General features: G+C 37.2%; 1 protein-coding gene across 4 annotated transcripts in view; it reads right to left on the bottom strand.

Annotated features, from left to right (window-relative positions):
* The window catches only part of ZCCHC11 (zinc finger, CCHC domain containing 11), a 217543-nt gene that overhangs the window by 80979 nt on the left and 115363 nt on the right, over positions 1–21201 (bottom strand). For all 4 annotated transcript variants that reach the window (XM_006839775.1, XM_006839774.1, XM_006839773.1 and 1 more), the window contains 2 exons: positions 4637–4756; positions 4265–4477 (listed from right to left, as the gene is read on the bottom strand). In XM_006839775.1, the coding sequence (XP_006839838.1) occupies positions 4265–4477; positions 4637–4756 (333 nt within the window). The remainder of the gene's footprint in view (positions 1–4264; positions 4478–4636; positions 4757–21201) is intronic.

Here is a 21201-nt window from a genome sequence, read left to right on the forward strand (position 1 = left end):
AGTTAATTACAGATATATTTTGACACAGAACAGATATGATTTCCTGATAGACTAGATACAGAATGTGGATTTTTAGTAGTTAAGGATGACTCCAATGATTTTGGCTGAGCAAATAAAAAAGACAAAGGGTTGTTGACTGAGATGGGAAGGCTTTCAACAAAGCAAATTTGAGGGGAAGATCAGGAATTAAGTTTTAGACCTACTAAGCTTAAGGCAACTATTAGCTAAGTACAGTCATTAAGTAAAGCAGTTGGATATACAATCATAGAGTTCAGGAGAGAGGTCAGGCTGGAGATTTAAATCTGAAGTCATCAGCATACAAATGTTACTTAAGAACCATTTGATTATATGGGATAACAAAGGGAGTGAGTGTAGATGCAGAAGAAAAAATCAATCAAGACATGAACCTGAAGCATTCCAATATTAAGATCCTGGAGAGAAGAGGAGGAACCAGCAACGGTTACTCTGAGAAGCAATAACTAACAAGTAGGAAAAGAGGAAAACCAAGGGGTACAGTGTTCCAAAAGTCAAGTTAAGAAATATTTCAGAAAGGTAAGTAATCAACTGGCAATGTTGCTGTTAAAATATATATATATATATATTTTTAAAAAATAGTAAGACCACTGGGTTAAACAATGCGGAGGATATTATTGACCTTCTAATAAAAATTTTGACAGACTACTAGATGTCAAAGCCTAAATGAAGTGAATTAATATGAAATGGAAGGATCAAGCAGGAAATACCCAAAACAAAAATGGCAGTATGACTGGCTACTACAAGAACATGCAAGTTGTTTGCTGGGACGCTATCAAGGCAAACAATCAAGTCCCTTCAGGACAAACCGCCCTCTGCCAAGACTGAAACTCAAAGGGGTGACACATGAGCAGGCATGCAGGTTTGCTGGCGACCACTGGTCTACTGGTGAGTGGAAGCGGGAGGAAAGGCAGCAATGAAGAAATGGGCTGAGTTCAACTACATTCCATAGACTCCAGTAGACCTGAAGATAAGAGAGAGAAGAGGAAGGGCTGCTTGGTCCGAAGTGTGGTGAGATGCAGGGATTCCTGAGCCCCTGGACAAAGACTTAGCCACGGACGATTAGAACTGATAGAGAAGTATCCAGCTGATATGAAGTGAGGGGTGACACACAAGAACATCCAAACTTACAGACAGTACCCATTTGACCTAGCCTTGATGGCTTAATAATCAGAATTTGACTTGTTGTTGTTAGGTGCCATCGAGTCAGAACAAAACAATGCCCGGTCCTGGACCAATCTCACAATTGTTGCCACGCTTGAGCCCATTGATGCTGCCACTCTGTCAATCCATCTCGCTGCAGGTCTTTCTCTTTTTCTCTGACCCTCCAGCAACTGGTTCCTCCTGACAATATGTCCAAAGTATGAGAGATGAAGTTTGGCCATCTTGGCCTTCAAGGACCTCTCTGGCTGCACTTCTTCCAGCACTAATCTGTTGGATCTTTTGGCAGTCCACAGTACTTTCAATATTCTCCTCCAACACCTTAGCTCAAATACATCAATTATTCAACAATCTTCCTTATTCACTGTCCAACTTCGCGCATGCATATGAGGTTATTGAAAATACAGTGGCTTGGGTCAGGCACACCTTAGTCCTCAAGCTGACATCTTTGCTCTTCAACACTTTAAAAAGGTCTTGTGCAGCAGATTTGTCTAATGCAATACGCTATTTGATTTCTTGGCTGCTGTTTCCATGAGTGTTGATGGTTGATCCAAGAAAAATGAAGTCTTTGACAACTTCAATCTTTTCTCCATCGATAATCCAGTGGTGAGGATTTCTGTTTTCTTTATAATGAGATGCAATCCATATCGAAGGCTGTGGTCTTTGATCTTAATCAGTAAGTATTTTTAGGAAGGAGAGACGAACTACTTCTGAATATTTAGTCACTGAAAACCTTATGAATAGCAGGCAACTCGACTAGAAAGAGAAGAAAAAACTATTTTTGATAAAGGAAACGAGTGTAAATTACTACAATTTGATGAACTTGACCTATACTTATGGATGTAGTAGCTCAAAATACCAACTGAAAGGGAAAAAGTCTTCACATCAAGTATCAATCCTATTCCTTCTGCATACAGGGCACATAGCGACGGATATCTTAGATGATGGCTACCTAAAATGATGAAGCGATACAGGCATGAAGTCACTGCCTTACAAGTTTTCAAGAAGGAGTTTAGTTTACGAGTGTGCGGAGGAAGACAGAGTCCCCACTGAATAGTTTTCATCTTGTCTAGATGGGTCTGGTAAAGAGATGGGGAAAAAGATTCTTATGATTCAATAGTGAGTAATTGTTATAATGACTAATTATGACAGTCACAACTGTAAAGGTAGAAATTCTGTAACAAAAATGGGGGAGTAGTTAATCTTATAGTCCAGAAACAGAAGACCCTAGGACCATCAAGAGAAAAGAGCACAAGTGGAATGCGGGACCCTATCCAGAGAAGCAGTGACACCAGAGATGGAGGCAGAGATGGGGACATGGAGAGAGGGAGCAGCTGAGGACTCTAGACTCATGGAAAGAGAGGGAATGAGAGCTCTTGGCCAGGAGGCAGACTTGCAGAATTTGCCCTTTGGTTGTTTAAATGATTATATATTCCTGAGTGTTTTTGTATACATCTCCCCACCCCCACCCCCTAAAAAGAAGCAAGGATGTCAAGATTTTGTTTCTTACACTTTCAAAATGTTTTAAGAGGGATCAGTCCTTACAGAAGGGCATCATTCATGGAAAAGTGGAGGGTCAGCGAAAAAGAAGACATGAAATGAGATGGACTGATACAGTGGCAACAGCAATATTCTCAAACTTGACAATTGTGAGGATGGCAGAGGACAGGGCAGTGTTTAATTCTGTTGTTCATAGGGTCACTATGAGTTGGATTCAACTCAAAGGCACTCACCAATGACAATATATGTTTAATTATAGAAAGGTTTGATGCACTTACTCTCCAATCCTGATGCCACATTCTTTTTAAGACTGAACCAGTATGGTGAAAGAATACAAACCTGGCTCACATCTTAGCTGATTTAGAACCATTGAGTGTTCCCTTATTCTATTCTAACTACTACCTGTTGGTCTATGTACAGGTTCATCATGAACACAAGTGTTCTGGAATACTCATTTTTGCAATGCTATCCATAGTTTGTCATGATCCACATTTTCAAAAGACATTGAATATTCAATAAAGCACATGTGAACATAAAAAAAATGAAATGTTAAGTAGAGAAATTGAAATTAGTGAATAGAGACAATTATTTTAAGGAGTTTTAGTACAAACAAGCAAAAAATAGGGTTGTAGCTAAATAGCAGAAGTGGTGTCAAGATGGGAGGGAAAAAGCATGCTTGATTCAATAAAGAATTAAAAATAAATAATTTAGGAGAGAAAGGGAAATAGTTAGAAGAGATTAAATTACAAGCAAATGTAATGAACAACTTCAGATAGATACATAGGAAGCTCCTCTGAAAAAAAGCAGCAAGGTTGAATATATGAGGGCAGATGGTATCTGTGACAGTGGAAGTGTGTAAGAGCTTGTTTTGTTTGCTTCTATTTTATCAGTGATGTAATAACAGGCAAGGTTATTAGCTGAGATTAAGTACTGATGGTGTGCAGAGTAGAAGGCACTTAAGAAAGAGGGAGGATCAAATGGAAGGGATACAGTTCAGAGAACTACATATATTACAAATATAGCTTGAACACAGGTTTCAGAAATGGTTACATTTGTGTAATTAAGCATGTGTCTACTTTAGATAACTACAAACTTCTAGAGGACACATCCACCATAGTTATTCATCTTTGGTTCTCTAACACTCAAGATAATGCCTGGCATATAGCCAGTCCCTAATAAAGGAATGTTGAATGATTAAATAGCCAAGGGATCCCTTCATGGAGCACAGAGCCTTATTTCTCCACCAATCTAGCAACACAATCCCTGTATGTTAAAGTTCTGATCGGAGGCCAACTCCAGAAGGAAATTTTGTTTAGGTGAAAAAAAGAAACAAATACCTTGGCATGACTAAAATAACACAAGTCTTTCAAATGAGGTATAAATTCATTAGGGAATCTCAGTACTGATAATTAAATCTCATCAACCCCTCACTTTACCAACGAGGAAAATGAAGCCAAAAGGCTTGCTCAAAATCAGTCAGTCAATCACTATTAATATAGCTTTAATAGAAGGTATTACAAATTCTATAAATTTTGTAAAAGCCAAAAACAAAAACAACAAAAAAGCTTACTTTGCCATGTTTTTCCTTCATGGCATTACTTTGGTTTTCTGTTTCTGTCTTCTTGGAATCATCTTTTGGTTGGTCTGCCTTAGCTTTGTTTTCCTCAGTAGTTGAATTTTTCTCAGTTGTACTACTTGAATTATATTCCCACTTCACATAGTTTTCTTCTACTATGCCTTTCAACTGAAAGTCATCCATTCTTTTGGGGTCAAAGCCTTCAATCTATATAAAACGGCATTCCAAATTGTAGGGGAAAAATTATTTTTAAAAAAGAGGAGGACAGGTAAAACAGAATTGAAGCTTTAAAGCATTTAAGCAGAGTTCTCTGAAAGAGCAAACAATATACAAACATGCACATATTTATCACAATCTCATGCTTACCCAACTTCCAAGTAAGGAAGGAAGAAGAGGGGGCTTTCTTTGTTGTAGAAAAAACATCACCATTAAAGCAAAACAGTAAGAGGGAATTCCGCCATCACTTTGGGAGTCAATATGGCACAACTGCAAAATGAAAGGGGGGGAGGTTTAATATCACTTAGACTGCTTTTTAAAATTACTCACCTCATTATAAAAGTCACATTACTATTTTTCCCTATCATAATCATTGCAAAAAAGTTAAATGTGAAGGAAAAAAAAAGGTATTACCTAAACTCTTGCCAAAATGAAATAACCATTATTATGTTAGGACTATCTTTTCATTTTGTTTCTTTGTGTATGCAAGATACATAACTATCATAAAAGGAATGTTATACATAGTGCTTTTATTATAGACATCTTTTAAAAACATCCTTTCCGAGATGAGGGTAAATTGCTATAATTTGGTGAACTTGACCTATACTCATGGATGTAGTAGCTTACAACAGAGAGGGAAGGAGTCTTCACATCAAGTATCAATCCTATCCCCTCTGTATACAGGATAGACAGGGAAGGGTAACTTAGACAATGGATACCTAAAATGAGGGGGAAATAAAGGTAAGAAATGACTGGCTTACAAGTTTTCGAGAGGGAGTTTAGTTTAAAAGTGTGAGGGGGAAGATAAGAGTCCCCACTGAATAGTTTTCATCTTGTCTAGATGGGTCTGGTGAAAAGAGATGGGGATAACATTCTTGTGATTTAATAGTGAGTAATTGTTATCATGACTAATTGCAAATGTCACAATTGTAAAGGTATTAGTTTTGTAACAAAAACAGGGGCATAGTTAATCTTACAGTCCAGACACAGAGGACCCTAGGACTATCAAGGTAGAAGATCACAAGTGGAATGTGGGACCCTATCCAGAGAACACCAAAGATGGAGGCAGAGATGGGGGCATGGAGAGAGGGAGCAGCTGAGGACTCTAGATTCATGGAAAGAGAGGGACTAAGAGCTGGCGGCCAGGAGGAAGACTTGCAGAATGTGCCCTTTGGTGGTTTAAATTACATATGCCTGATTGTTAAAAAAGTGAAAAAGAGTTAAAATGAATAGAGAGAAATACTGTTAACTGATGGTACAAGGAAGGGATTATAATCATTGTAACGAAACAAAGTATATGATTTGTTGAATGTAAAACTGATGACTTGCCCTGTAAATTTTCACTCAATTCACAATAAAACTTATATATATATATAATAATACATAGTATAATATATATACTTTCCATCTCTCCACTTCTGTCTCAATGTTAACTTTTTACATATCTTCCCATGCCTTTTTCTACAATCATATATATAATTTATTTTCTGTATAAACAAAGATGTTATTACTTTTGTTACTGTTTTACCAAAATGGTACACTAGAAACATCTTTCTGTATATTACTCTTCTCCCTCAGCAATTGATCAAGAAAATCTAAGTTAATTAGTACAGAGCTAAACATATTCTTTTCAATGGTTAAATTAAGAGTCTAGGGCTGGAATGGTTACTCAAAAGTTCCCCTACACAAGGACATCCATGTTATTCCAATTTTGTCACCTGAAACAATGCTGTAATAGGTATCCTAATAAATATTTCCAAAGCACTGGTACTTATTTCTATTAGATCTATTCCAAGGAATGTGTTTGCTAAACTGAAAAATGTGGTATTAAAATTCTTAATAAATATGATATGATTGTTTTCCAAAAATACAACAGTTTCGCTTTTCCATTTACAATGTGTAAGTATACCTACTCCTTTCAACATAAACATTACCACAAATTTTCCAATGGAATAGGTAAGATATGATATCTAGTAGTTATTCCAATTCGTATTTTCCTGACCCTAATGAAGTTATGTTGAGCCCTGGTAAGGTGCTGTTGGATAAGCACTAAACTGCTAACCACAAATCTGGCAATTCAAATTCATCTCGCTCTTAAAACCCTATACACAGTAACTATAAGTCAGAATTGACACAATATCACACAACAACCACCAATGAAGTTATATAATTTTCATATATTCACTAACCATTTAGATTTGCTCTTTTATGAGTGGGTTTATATAAATCTTTTGCCAGTTTTTTATTTTCATACAACATATATAAATTTATATGAATTTGCTTTCCATTATACTCATTGTTGTTAAGTGCCATCAAGTTGATTCCTACTCGCAGTGACCCTGTATAGGGTTTCCAAGGAGCAGCTGGCAGTTTTGAACCACTGACCTTGCGGTTACCATTCCAGTGCCACCCCAGGTCTCCTAAATTAATACCAACCAGTAATTACACACTGCTAGACTAATGATCTAATTTCCATTGTGATTAGGGATAAAGTTTACAGAGCAAATCAGTTTTCCATTCAACATTTCATACACATTTCATTTCATGCTATTGAATGCCATCCCTACAAAATAACATTATTCCCACTTTCTCCCTATGTTTCCCATTTCTAATGCCATCGATTCAAGTCTGATATGTGACAACCCCATATATACATCAGAGTAGATCTGCAATCCACACAGTTTTTAATGGTTGTAATCTCAAATCCTGGTGTGGTGCTAAAGGATAAGCACTGGACTGGTAACCACAAAACCAGCGGTTCAAATCCACCAGTCAGAAACCCTATACATGGTTGCTATGAGTTGAAAACAACTTGACAGTACTTAACAAATCTCATGGCAAGGAACCTAGTGGTACAGCTGCTACCTGAAAGGTAGGTTTGAACCTACAAGGTACTCTGAGAGAAAGATGCAGTAGTCTACTTACATAAAGACTTACAGTCTTGTAAATTCTATCGAGCAGTTCTACTCTGTCTGGGAGCGCAGTAGCTTTGTATAATAAGCACTGGACTAAGAACCACAAGGTCAGTGGTTCAAGCCCACCAGTCACTGGCAAACTCAACAACACTTAACAGTAACAACAACTCTGTCCTATAAAGTTGATATGAGGTGGAGTCAACAACACAATCTAAATAAATCAGGTCACCATTCTTTCTTTCACAGCAATGTTGGGTAAATTCAAACCATCAACCATTGCATTAGCAAATGAGTGTAAAATGTTTTTACCACCAAGGGTCCTCATATATAATTCTTTACATCTGATGCAGTCGTGGTGGTTGTGAGCCACTGAGTCAGTTTTGACTCATAGTGACCCTGTATGTGGTTTCAGAGGCTGTTTAAGTCTTTACAAGAACAGAAAGCCCCATCTTTCTCTCACGGAGCGCCTGGTAGATCCGAACCTTGCGATTAGCAGCCGTAATCCACTACACTACCAGGGCTCCTTTATATCTAGGATTGTTATTGTTTTTAAGTGCCTTGGAGTTGGTTCTGACTCATACCGGTCTAAAAGGTCTATAAGGTTTCTGAGACTTTTAAAATTTTTTATGGGAACAGAAAGCCAATCTTTCTCCCACGGAGCGGCGGGTGGGCTCAAACCATGGGCCCTGTGGTTCACAGTCCAGTGATGATTGTATGGAGCCATCATGCTTCTGTATCTGGCTGGTTGGTTAGTTGTGTACTGTGGAGTCGGTTCCAACTCATAACAACCCTGTACAGGGTCTCCGAGGCTGAAAATCTTTACAGGAGCAGAAGGTCTAATCTTTCTCCTGTGGAACTGCTGAATGTTTCAAACTGCTGACCTTGAGGTTAGCACCCCAACTTGTAACCACTACACTAACAGAGCTCCTGATATTGGACATAAACATTCAACAATGTTATTTTTTCCAATGTTTTTCTTTAGATATTATTTACCATAAAAAATTTAAATATATTTATAGCTTCTGAGTTTCCTAACATGATATAAAGTCTAAAGTCTCTAAAGTCTAAAGGTATATATACATACTCCTGAATTTTCTTCTAAGATTGATTTTTTTCCATTTAAGAGAATTTATTTTTCTACTTAGTGTATAAGGATCTAATATATTCTTCCATAAAGATAGCTATGACATCGTAATTTATTAAATCATTATTTTATCAAAGAAATGAATTTTTATAATTTCATATATTAAAATCCCATATACAGTGGAATAGGGTCTATTTCTAGACTAATTTGACCCATAAATCTATATGTATATTCATACAGCAATGGAATACTCAATAAAAGCAGTTTTATACTGGTAAGGTTCACCTTCATTAGTCTTTTCATACTGAATCATCTTGGCTCTTCTCACTTATTCTTCCATATTAACTTGAAGATCATTTTGCGCAATTATTTAAAATTACAATTTCAACTGGAATTATGTTTGAAATTTAATTTAATTTAAGGAGATTTAACATTTTAGAGATACTGTTTGGCCCATCCAAGAACTTGATATTTTTCACTTATCTGAAAATATATGAATGATTCTCAATTACTCACTTCCTTTATCCTTACATCTAATCCATCTGCAATTTCGGTCTTCAAACTTATCCCACGTATTTACTTTGCTTCCTCCTATCTACTCTAACCTAGCAAAGGTCATTATCATCTCTGACTGATCAACCATAATAATCTGTAAACTGGATTCCCTACTTCTACTCTTTACCCTTAGAATGATCTTTTAAAATAATAAATTACATCTAGTCATGCACTGCTTTAAAAACCCCTCCTGTGTTTTCTCACTACACTTAAAATTCCTTTTTATGGACCATGTCTACTGTCTGACTTCACCTATTACCATTTTCATCTTCACTCACTTCAGTTCAGCCTTTCTTGCTTTACTTTCTACTTCTCCCAAGCTCATTCCCATCCTTGAGTTCATTCCCAACCGAAAAGGTTTGTACTGGCTGAACGCTACTCTCTCAGACATTCACACATGCAGGCTCTTTCTGCTTTGGGCTTTAATGTCACTTCTTTTAATAAACTCCTCCACTGAATATCCAGTATGGGGTTGCATAGTCTTATCACATCACCTCATTTTTATAGCACCAGCCTCTATCTAGAGTCTTGGTGTGGCGCTGAGATAATGTACTAGACGGCAAAGTTGGTTTGAACTGCAAGGTCTGTGCTTCAAATTCACCAGTTGCTCCTAGGAAACCCTACACAGGGTTGCTATGAGTCAGAAGTGGCTCAAAAAAGGTACTTAACAGCAACGGCCTCTATCTACCATATATTATGCTATTTATACGAGGGGGATTCAAAATGATTGTGGGAAAATGCCATGAAATTTTGAAGACCCCTCAGATACTTGTTAATTGTCTGATTCTCCTGCAAGTAAGTAAACTACACACAGTAGTATTTGCATGTCTTCTGAGATGTTTCCAGTATATTGAGCAGTATTTGGCAAACAGGAAGCATTCAATGTTTGCTACATGAAAACATTTGTTCACATCTCATTTTCATCATTCAATAATATATAATTTCCCTCCTCAAACTTTATCAAATTTATTTGTAATCATTCACTGTCAAGAAAGTAATATTTTCTCCCATTTCTACTCTAGCAAGGAGATCTGGTGACACAGTGGTTAGGCACTTGGCTAACTGAAAGGTCAAAGGAGAAAATGTAACAATGTGCTTAGGAAAAGATTTAAAACTTTAGAAACCCTATGAGGCATTTCTACACTGTCCTATATAGCGTTGCTATGAATCAGAAATTGACTTGATAGCAGTGGATCTGGAGTATCTGGTTCCATTATAGCAGGTAAGTTTTATGATACAAAAAAGCTACTAATTTTTGTACAAGTATGCATCATTTAAGGTCCATGATATATTCCATAAAATAAATCAACATACGATTTCTGTTAAACAATCACTTTATTATATACACAAGGGTGCTCAAAAAAGTTCAAAGAATAGTGAAATTAAAAGATAATGGAATTTTCCACAAACTTTTTAAAGGCACTGACATATTTGATTTATAATAAATCAATGTAACGCTGTGCAAGTCATGGTGGCTCTCTGTTGGCACCTGGAGTCTAGGGATTTGCAAATATACATCTGCAATTGGTTGCTTTTGGGTATGAGGTTATAGCCCTGGGGAGCCTTGTGGAAATTGGAAGCACATGGGATGGAACAGAGGAGTTGCAGCCCTGCATGTACCCACAGGCACTCTCCAGCTGGAGATCTGCCTATTCCAATACATTTGTTTCATTTCTTGACTGCTACATATATGAATGGTGATTGAAGGTCCAAGTGGAAAAAAAGTATTTGAAAATGTCAATCTTTTCTACATTTATCATAATGTTTACTGATCCAGTTGTGAGGATTTTCAATTTCTTTACACTGAAGTGCACTCACTACATACTGAAGGCTGTAGTTTTTGATCTTCATCAGTATTTCAAGTCCTGTTCACTTTCAGCAAGCAAGGTTGTATCATCTGCATTGCATAAGTTATTTTTTGCTATAAAATCATAGAAACCTTTATTAAACAAAAATAACAAAATGTGAAGGTATTGATTTTTTTAAATATATACATCCTCCAGCTAGTTCTATATACTTCTGAAGGCAGTGCTTCCTGTGTTACCCTGCCCCGAAGAATTCTGCATTCTTCAATTCACACCATACCAAAATCACAGTTTTGGCATCCTCAAGGGACTCAAATCATGTTCCTTTTCAATGCTGAGTTTGGAGAACAAAAAAAAGTCTAAAGGAGCAAGATCAGAGCTGTAGGGTGAATGGGTTAAGATTTCTCAATGAAATTCTCATTGGACAGCCCTTGCTACCCTCGAAGAATTAATATATATATTATTGTAGTGGGAAAAAATTCTATGAAGCAGCTTTCCTGGCCTTTTCTTAGGAATATAGTTGTCAATTTTCTTAAAACTTCTTCCTAATGAACTCTGGTGGTTCTCTGGGTTTTTGTATTTTTTTAAGGTTTTTATTGTGGACTGAGTGAAAGTTTACAGGGCAGATTATCAGTTTTACATTCAACAGATCATACATCTTATTTCATTACAATGATTATAAGTCCCTCCATGTACCATCAGTTAACAGTATTTTTCTCTATTCACTTTAACTTAAAAAAAAAAAAAAGACACTCAGGCATACATAATATTCTACACCACTAAAGGGCATATTCTGCAACTCTGCCACCTGGCCACCAGCTATTACTCCCTCTCTTCCCATGAATCAAGAGTCCTCAGCCGCCCCACCTCCCCCAATCTCCATGACCCTATAAGGCTAAGGTCCCACATTCTGCTTGTGCTCTTCTCCCTTAATGGCCCTACGACCCTGTTTCTGGACTGTAGGACTAACCACTCCCCTGTTTTTGTTACAAAACATTTACAATTATGACAGTCGCAATTAGTCATAATAATTATTCACTATTGAATCCTAAGAATCTTATCCCCATCTCTTTTCACTAGCCCCATCTAGACAAGTTGAAAACTATTCAGTGGGGACTCTTTCTCGCCGCCCCCAACACACTCTTAAACTAAACTCCCTCTTGAAATCTTATAAGCCTTTATCGCCCCCTCATTTTAGGTAGTCAGTGTCTAAGTTGCCCATCCCTATCTACCCTATGTACAGACAGGATAGCATTGATACTTGATGTGAAGACTCCTTCCCTCTCTGTTGGTATTTAGAGTAACTACTTCCATGAGTTTAAGTCAAGTTCATCAAATTGTAGCAATTTACCCTGGTTTCTTTTATTTAAAAAAAATTTTTTTGTAATCTTCCTCTAGTCATGTTCTGATCATCAAGCCATCAAGGCTAGGTCAAATGGATACTATCTGCAAGTTTGGGTGTTCTTGTGCATCTCCCCTCACTTCATATCAGCTGGATATTTCACTCTCAGCTCTAGCCCTCTATAGCTATGTCCATGTCCAGTGGCTCAAGTGTCCCCAGGTCTCACCACACTTTGGACCAACAAGCCCTTCCTCTTCTCTCTCTCATCTCCAGGTCAGTGGGAGCCAATGGACTGTGATTGAACTCAGCCCATTTCTTCATTGTTGCCTTTCCCCCTCTTCCACTCACCAGTAGACCAATGTGGTCACCAGCAAGCTTACATGCCTGCTCATATGTTCCCTTTGAGTTTGTCTTAGAAGGGGATTTATCCTGAAGGAACTTGATTGCTTGCCTTGACAGCTTCCTGGCAAACAGCTTGCTTATTCTTGTAGTAGCCAGTCATGCTGACATTTTTGTTTTGTTTTTTTCCTGATGATCTTTCTTTGAAGATGTATCTTCTGTCACTCTAACTTTTACAGGCTGGTCTGCTTGTCCTTCTTAGTGGGAATGTCCAACCTCATTAGGTTCTGAATGGGACTCATGATTCCAACTACGGTTTTATACTCTGTAAAGGCATTGCAAGAGGCCTATTTCATTGGTCAAGTTCTAGAACCCCTTTTAGGTATTCCAATCAGGTATAGGGTGAAGATGGGCTTACAAGCTTTCTATAATCATGTTTCCCAACATTCCTTTGTATTCCATTCAAGTGTCTATTTTACAGTAGTAGGCAAGGGAAAACAGTATTCATAAGACAGTCAAGCATTTTAGTATTATGTCCCCTCTTCAAACTATGCCTACATAGCTGTACCACATGGCCCTGTTGTTTCAAGGTTGAGCATGCATCACTATTTCCCTGTGTCCCACTTAGCCTATGTAAACCTGTCTCAGTGTTCCCCTATCTATCTTGTTTTTCCACCTCCCCCTCTCTTCTTGTATTACCCTCTCCAACCCCACTGCTGTGGTTACCTTATATTCCATTAACTCTTCCCTCAATTTAAGACAGTCTATTTTATCCTGTTATCTACCTGACCTTCTCCCCATCTGGACCTCTGTTCTTCTGTGTTTACCTTCTTTCACACTGTAATTGTTTTGATCATAGACTAACCTACCAGATCCTCTGTTCTTACCATTTCAATCTGTTCTTGACTCTTCCATTTGACAACTGAGTTCAGGGTGATGCTGCCACATGCATCATTCTCTGGTTGTTGTCTGTTCTTGTTGGTTCTCAGTCCACAGAACTTCCTTTAGGATGTTTTTAATAACAGGATTGGCTTTGGCAAAATCCCTTAGCTTCTGTTTATCCTGGAATGTTTTGATTACACCATTGGATTTGATTGACAGCTTTGTTGGGTAGAGGATTCTTGGGTAGCAGTTTTTTTCTTTCAGGGTTTTATATATGTCTCCCCATTGCCTTCTTGCCTGCATGGTTTCTGCTGAGAAATCCAAGATTAATCTGATTTGCTTGCCTTTGTATGTTATTCTTCTCTTTTCCCAAGAAGCTTTCAGGATTCTGTTCTTATCTTTGAGTCTGGAGAGCTTGATTATTATTATGTCTTGGTGATTATCTTTCAGAGTCTATCCTTCCTGGGGTTCACTGAGCTTCCTGAATGCTTATCTTTTTGCATTTCAGGATATTAGGAAAATTTTCTTCCAGAAGCTCTTCAACTATCTCCTCCATGAACTTGTGTGATTCTTCCTGCTCTGGAATGCCGATAATTCTTAGTTATTCCTCTTCATGTTGCTCAACATGAATCTTAGGCCTTCTTCAGATTTTTTTTTTTTTAATCCTTTTTAGTATTTCCTCTTCTATCTTAGTAGTGTTGAGGGATTTATCTTCTAGCTCATTAGTTCTGGCTTCTATCTCTTCTACTCCTTTGCCCTTTTCAGTGTATTGTCCTTCCTGATATTCTATTATTAATCATTTGGACCTCTTTCTGTAGGTTTTGAATTGTTTCCAATGCTGTATCTATCTTATTTGATCGTTCCTGTATTGCTTTCCTGACTTCTTCCTTATTTTTCTCAACTCCATTGTAAAGCGTTTTGATACATTTTATAATCATTTTTCTGAATTCCTTCTCAGGCATTTCCAAAGCCTGCCCATCTTCCAGTATGGAGTGTAGGTCTACTTCCAGCTCATATACCTCAGTCACTTTATTTCGTTTCTGTACATGTGTTGATATGGTCACCTGTCTCTGTTTCTTGGGCATATTCAGAAGTTATCTGTGGCCTTAATTCTTAAATGGGTATGTATTTTGGTATTTTTTCACGCTTTCTGATTGCCTCCAGGTAGATGTGATCAGGAGATGGGCTTCCTTTTTCACTCTTCTTCCTGAGATATTTCAAGATGTCACTGTTGGTCATTGTGACACAGCTCATGATTTAATTTTCAGCCTATTTCATTTTTAGTCTTCCTGTCCTGTTCCACAATCCCCACTCAGGCCTTTTTCCTAGTGATAAACGGTTCAGGGCCGGCTGTGGCCACTTTGCACTGCTGTTTGGTTTTAAGTGAAATTGTCACTTTAAATTTTGAGGTGATATGTGTGCACACATAGTAGGACCCTCCAGGGCTGGGCATGGGGTGTCCACTCACTCAGGCACCCCCTCTAGTCTCCAGAATAGAGGTGCGCAGGCAGCGAGAGACCAAAGAATAATAATAAAAAAGACTGTCCACACCTTTATCTCTGCGGTTCTGTCAGGCGACCATGGCTGCTCTGATCCTTCCTCTGTTTGGTCTCACCCAAGATGGCGGCTCTAGGAGCAGCTGAGCATTTTGAATTAGAAAACAATGGATTTCTTGCTTCTGCTACAAATTCCCCTAGCTGTAAGCCTTCCAACCTTCTAAATAGTCCTTTATATGTGGTTCAGAGTTCTGGCACCATCTCCTAAGCCTGCTTGGTTCGGTATTCTGTGTTGTTGCTGACAGAGCTCCTCACTGAACTGCTACCTGATCCGCCATCTTGCTTATTCTCTCAGATCACAGGTTATTAAACCATTCAGTATCCCCTTGTTTTGTTTGAACATCTGCCTCTTGATCTATGTACAGGTTCCTCATGAACACAAATAATTGTTCTGGAATTTCCATCTTGCACAAAATGTTTTTAATCTGTTTTGATCCACACAGCCTTTGCATAGTCAGTACTGCACAAGTAAACATATTTCTATATTGTCTGCTTTTAGCCAAGATCCATCTGACATCAGCAATGATAACTCTCATCCCACATCCTCTTCAAAATCTGGCTTGATTTCTAGCAGCTCCCTGTTTATTATCTCCAGCAAAATTTATTTTAAATGTGACACTGATGATATAGTTTGATGATTTCCATATTCCATTCAGTCACTGTTTTTTGGAATGGGCATAAATATGGATCTCTTCCAGCTGATTAACAAGTAGCTGTCTTCCAAATTTCTTGGCATAGACAAATGAGTGCCTCATCACTGCATCTATTTGCTAAAATATTTCAATTGGTATTCCATCAATTCCTAGAACCTTCAATACCACCAATTCTTAATGATATGCTGCTATCTCTTGAAATGGTTGAACATCAACCAGTTCTTTTTGATATAGTGACTGTTTATTCCTTTCATCTGCTTTTAATGCTTCCTGCATCATTCAATATTTTGCTCATAGAGTTCTTCAATAGTGTATGTCAAGGCTTGGAATTTTTCTTCAGTTCTTTCAGCTTCAGAAATGTTGAGTGTGTCCTTTACCCTTTTGGTTTTTTTAACTACAGGTCTTTACATATTTCATTATGATTCTTGATTTTATCTTCTTGAGCTGTCCTTTGAAATATTCTGTTCTCTTGAACTTCATCATTTATTCTAGTTGCTCTAGCTTCTCTAAGCTTAAGAGCTGATTTCAGAGTCTCTTTAGATATACATTTGGTCTTTTCCTACTTTTCTGTCTTTTTAATTACCTTTGATGTTATTAAATTTATCCCACAAAACCTCTGGTCTTTGGTCATTAGTGTTCCATGTGTCAAATCTGTTCTCTAGATGGTCTCTAAATTCAGGTGGACTATAAAAGGTATTTACAGTGAATATGTAGGTCATTGGTCTTACAAAAAGGAAAGTAGTGAACCATCCAGGATACCTCGGGGAAAGATATTCTAGATATAGGAAATTATGAATACAAAGAATCTGAGCATGAAGTGGCCCCAACCTTGGGTTTTCTGACTGCTTCTTACTTTTCTACCTGTGCTCAGCCATTTGGTGCTACCCTAAAGATGGAATTCTCTAATCAAAGCTCAGACCAAAAAGTATCTTCATATTGGTTTGTTTTTCCTTTATACTGTTTGCAATGAAATTATCACTCTGCCAATACCCTATTAATTCACCTTCTTTGACTAAAACTTAGAATTTACTCATGAGACTTAAAACTAAAGAAAATTGTACAAAGAATTACACATCACTCAAAAGAAGCTAAAACTCACTCTTCAGATCATTTGGGCTGATTATTAGTAATTACTTTATCAATACTTCTCCCTGCATTGACTCAAAAAATGAACACAGGGAAACAATAGCCTTTAAAATATAAAGTAATTCTAATTTGGTATGGATTGAATCTCAATGTAAAAAAAACAAAAATCCTCACTACTGGAGCAATAAACAACATTCTTATCAACGGAGAAAAGATTGAAATTATCAAGGACTTCATTCTTCTTGGATCAACCATCAAGACTCATGGAAGCAGCAGTTAAGAAATAAAACGACGTATTGCATTAGGTAAATCTGCTGCACGAGACCTTTTTAAAGTGTTGAAGAGCAAAGATGTCAGCTTGAGGACTAAGTTGCACCTGACGCAAGCCATGGTATTTTCAATAATCTTATATGCATGCAAAAGCTGGACAGTGAATAAGGAAGACCATAGAAGATTTGACGCTTTTGAGTTATGATGTTGGAGGAGAATATTAAAAGTGCCATGGGCTGCCAAAGAATGTGATGGAACAAGTGCAGCCAGAGTGCTCCTTAGAGGCCAGGATGGCCAAACTTCATCTCTTATACTTCAGACATATTTTTAAGAGGGACCAGTCACTGGAGAAGGATATCATGTTTGATAAGGTGGAGGGTCAGAGAAAAAGAGAAAGACCACCAGCGAGATAGATTTGCAAAGTGGCAGCATCAATGGGCTCAAGCGTGGAAACAATTGTGAGGTTGGCCCAGGACCAGGCAGTGTTTCATTCTGTTGTGCACAGGGTCACTATGAGTTGGAACCAACTCAATGGCACCTAACAACAACAACAACAGCAAATTTATAAAACTTAAAACAACTAAACCTCAACAATTACCCAATCAGAAATTATTGCAAGTTATCAGTAATTTAAAGGAAAGGGTATAATCTTCTAAGAGATTAATTTTCAGGGGAGCAAATAACTAACTCTTTCTCTGGGTACAATCGAAAGGCCAACTTTTTGGTTAGCAGTGGAGCACTTAACCTGTTTGTAGTACCAAGGCTGCTTATATTCTGCATGTTATTGTTGAATGCTATTGAGTCAGTTGTGACTCATAGCAACCCTGCTTAGGGTTTCCAAAATGTGAATGGCAGGTTTGAAACACCAACCTTAAGGTTAGTAGTAGAGTGCTTATCGTACAATACAACCACAACAGGACTCCATATTCTGCACAGTGGTGTTCAAGTAGCATCAGATGTCTTTTCTATTGATAGTGAAATTATTGTCATGAAATTGTTCTCTTACTTCCACATTATAATGTACAAACTAACTAAAGAATTTTTGTGATTTTCCTATTCAATATTCGTCAATTCTCTCCCATTCAAAATTCCATTGGTTCTCTTTAACAAATGTTATTGAGAAAATTCTGTTTCTTTGTAGAACCGATATCATACCTTAATTCTTTAGAAAAGGATCCCAAAATCCTTGTTGACTACTAATAATCTACTGAGTGAAACCAACTTATTTTTTTACTCACAGTTATTAATATCACCTTACTAATATGGCACATTACATCCACAACATGTTTATATAAATTGAAAAGCAAAGTGTTACTGAATAACTCCATTGCTTAAATGGACAAGTTGAGTTTTTAAAAAAAAGAATAGATGAAAAATGTTTGCCTTTTAAAATGTCAAGGCTAATCTTAAAAAGGACAACAATACTTAATGAACTAAATAAAAATTCACTTAAAGTAGATAATTATTATGCTTCTGGCCAAGACTGTTTACTTCAATGGATTTCATCTACCGAAGAATTAGATTTAACACATAAATTCTCTTCCAGTCTGGGAACAAATGTAGTCATCATATGGAATTTTAAAGAAACAAAAATTAACAATTCTATTTTGGTCAGAAGACATTTTAAAAAGTCACTGATTTTCTTGGGAGACAACTTAGTCAACTGGCATAATGTAGTTTAAAAAGATAATGTTCTATATCCTAGTTTGGTGAATAGTATCTAGGGTCTTGGAGTCCTGGTGTGGTACAGTGGGTTAATGTGCTGGACTGCAAGGTTGGCGGTTTAAACTCATCAGCTGCTCCTTGGAAACCCTATACAGGGTCGCTATGAGTCAGTACGACTCAACAGCACTTTTTAACAACATCATTGTTGGTCTTAAATGCTGGCAAGCAGCCATCTAAGATGCTGTCTTTACTCCTTTGGAGCAAAAGGTCATAAAGGAAATCAACACTCAAAGAAGAAACTCATCCACCAAACAACATACTGCATTGGCAAATCTGCTGCACAAGACCTCTTTAAAGTGTTAAAGAGTAACAGTGTCAGTTTGAGAACAAAGGTGTGCCTGACCCAAGCCATGGTATTCTCAATAACCTCATATGCATATGCATAGAAGAATTAGTACATTTGAGTTGTAGTGTTGGAGAATTTTTAAAGTACCATGGATTGCCAAAGGAACAAACAAATCTGTGTTGTAAGAAGTACAGCCAAAATGCTCCTTGAAAGCCAGGATGGCCAGACTTCATCTCTCATACTTCAGACATGTTATTAGGAGGGACCATTCACTGGTGAAGAATATCATGATTAGTAAAGTGTAGGGTGAGCAAAAAAGAGGAAGACCCCCTAACAAGATGGACTGGTACAGTGGCAGTAGCAAATGGGCTCATGCATCAGCAGTGATTGTGAGGCTGACACAGGACAGGACAGTATTTTGTTCTTTTGTGCATAAGATTGCTATGAGTCAGTACCAACTCAACAGCACCTAACAACACAACAATAACCCATAGGGACTATAGTTATTTCTAACCTGAGACCAAAAGAACTAGATAGTGCCTGGCTACCACTATTGAAGATTCTGACCAGGGACACATAGAAAGTCCTGAATAAAACAGAAAAATATGAAGAACAAAACTCAAAGTCCTAAAAAAGGTCAGCTCTGATTGCAGTCCTGGTGTAGCGCTGTAGGTTAATGCGCCAGACTACAAAGCCATTTGAATTGCAAGGTCGGTGGTTCAAACTCACCAGCTGCTCCTCGGAAACCCTACTATACAGGGTTGCTATGGGTTGGAACTGACTTGATGGCACTTAATAACAACAACAACAATTGGACCATTAGAGATGAAAACCACTGCTTACTCACCCCCACCCCTGATATTACTGCTGTAAGATTAAGGTTTGAGAAGCATGGAATTGAAGCTATTTCTATAGGTCACCTTTTCAGTCAAATAATATATTGGCTTATATAAAAACAAAAAACAGTAGCACCCATGAGAAATATGCTCCCTTAAAAAGCTATGAATCATGTGAAGCCAAATGGTCAACATTTACCCAAAATCAAAGGTTATAAGGCAAGGATGGTAAAGGAATATCAATGGAAACAGAACGGAAATAACAAGAATGCTTATACAGTATAAGAATTATAACCAATAGCATGGAACAATATGAAAAAAATTGTTAATGAGGAACCTAATTTGCTATGCAAACTATCACATACACAAATACAACTAAAATGGTCTTGGATCAAGAAGTACAGCACAATCCTGAAGAATGGAAAAGCAAATTACACCATAAAATAAGAGTACTACTTTAACAAATCAAGTTTGAATAACAATTCTCAAGTTATTAACTTCATACACCAGAAACATGCTCAGTATGTTGTTGTTTAGTTGCAGACGAGTCAGATCCAACTCACGGAGACCTTATGCTTAACAGTTCCCTACCATCTTCATAATTGTTGGTATATCTAAATCCATTGTTTTAACTACTATGTCAACCTATCTCATTGAAGGCTCACTATATGGATTGGCTCATGTTGCTAACCTTGAGTGAGTCTCCTCAGTAGATAATATTCAGTGAACAAAAGAATGAAGTAAGTTATATTGACCATCTAGAAGATACAATGCAATGTAAATGTTAACAGACTACAACGGCAAGGAATCCTGTAAGCAAATAAATTATACTAAGCAAGAAACTGTTGAGGAAAGCCTAATCAGTAAAATATAAAGAAAGAGCAATGCATTTTGAATATTATCATATATAAACAATTCCTGATATGGTACTGTAGGATAGGCACTGGACTACTAACCACAAGGTTCACAGTTGAAACCCACCAGCCATACCTCGGAAACACTACAATACAGGATGGATTGCTATGAGTTGGAACCAAGGGACACAGCAACAACAATAATAACATAAACAGATTACTTTGAAAAACAAGTACCAACAAAAAAAACTTTAATTTTAAATATGAGTCAAAATTTGAGCCTCAAATGTTCAGATATTAAAAAAAGAAAATTTCTCCAAAACATAAAAGGAGAATAAATGAAATACAACAATTAAGAGTTCTAAAATATATCAAGTTATGTGAAATTTCACTTTTATGTCCGTAAAACAAACCTACCCATATCACTATCTGGCGCATGAAACTATTTTGTCACACATATTATGATTTATGTTATATATCAGTGCAAGGAAAAGCACAAATTATCTCGAAATTTAGTTATTTTCAAA

This window comes from Chrysochloris asiatica, unplaced genomic scaffold (genome assembly GCF_000296735.1).
Source record: "Chrysochloris asiatica unplaced genomic scaffold, ChrAsi1.0 scaffold00026, whole genome shotgun sequence".
In the NCBI taxonomy this organism is placed as follows: Eukaryota; Metazoa; Chordata; class Mammalia; order Afrosoricida; family Chrysochloridae; genus Chrysochloris; species Chrysochloris asiatica.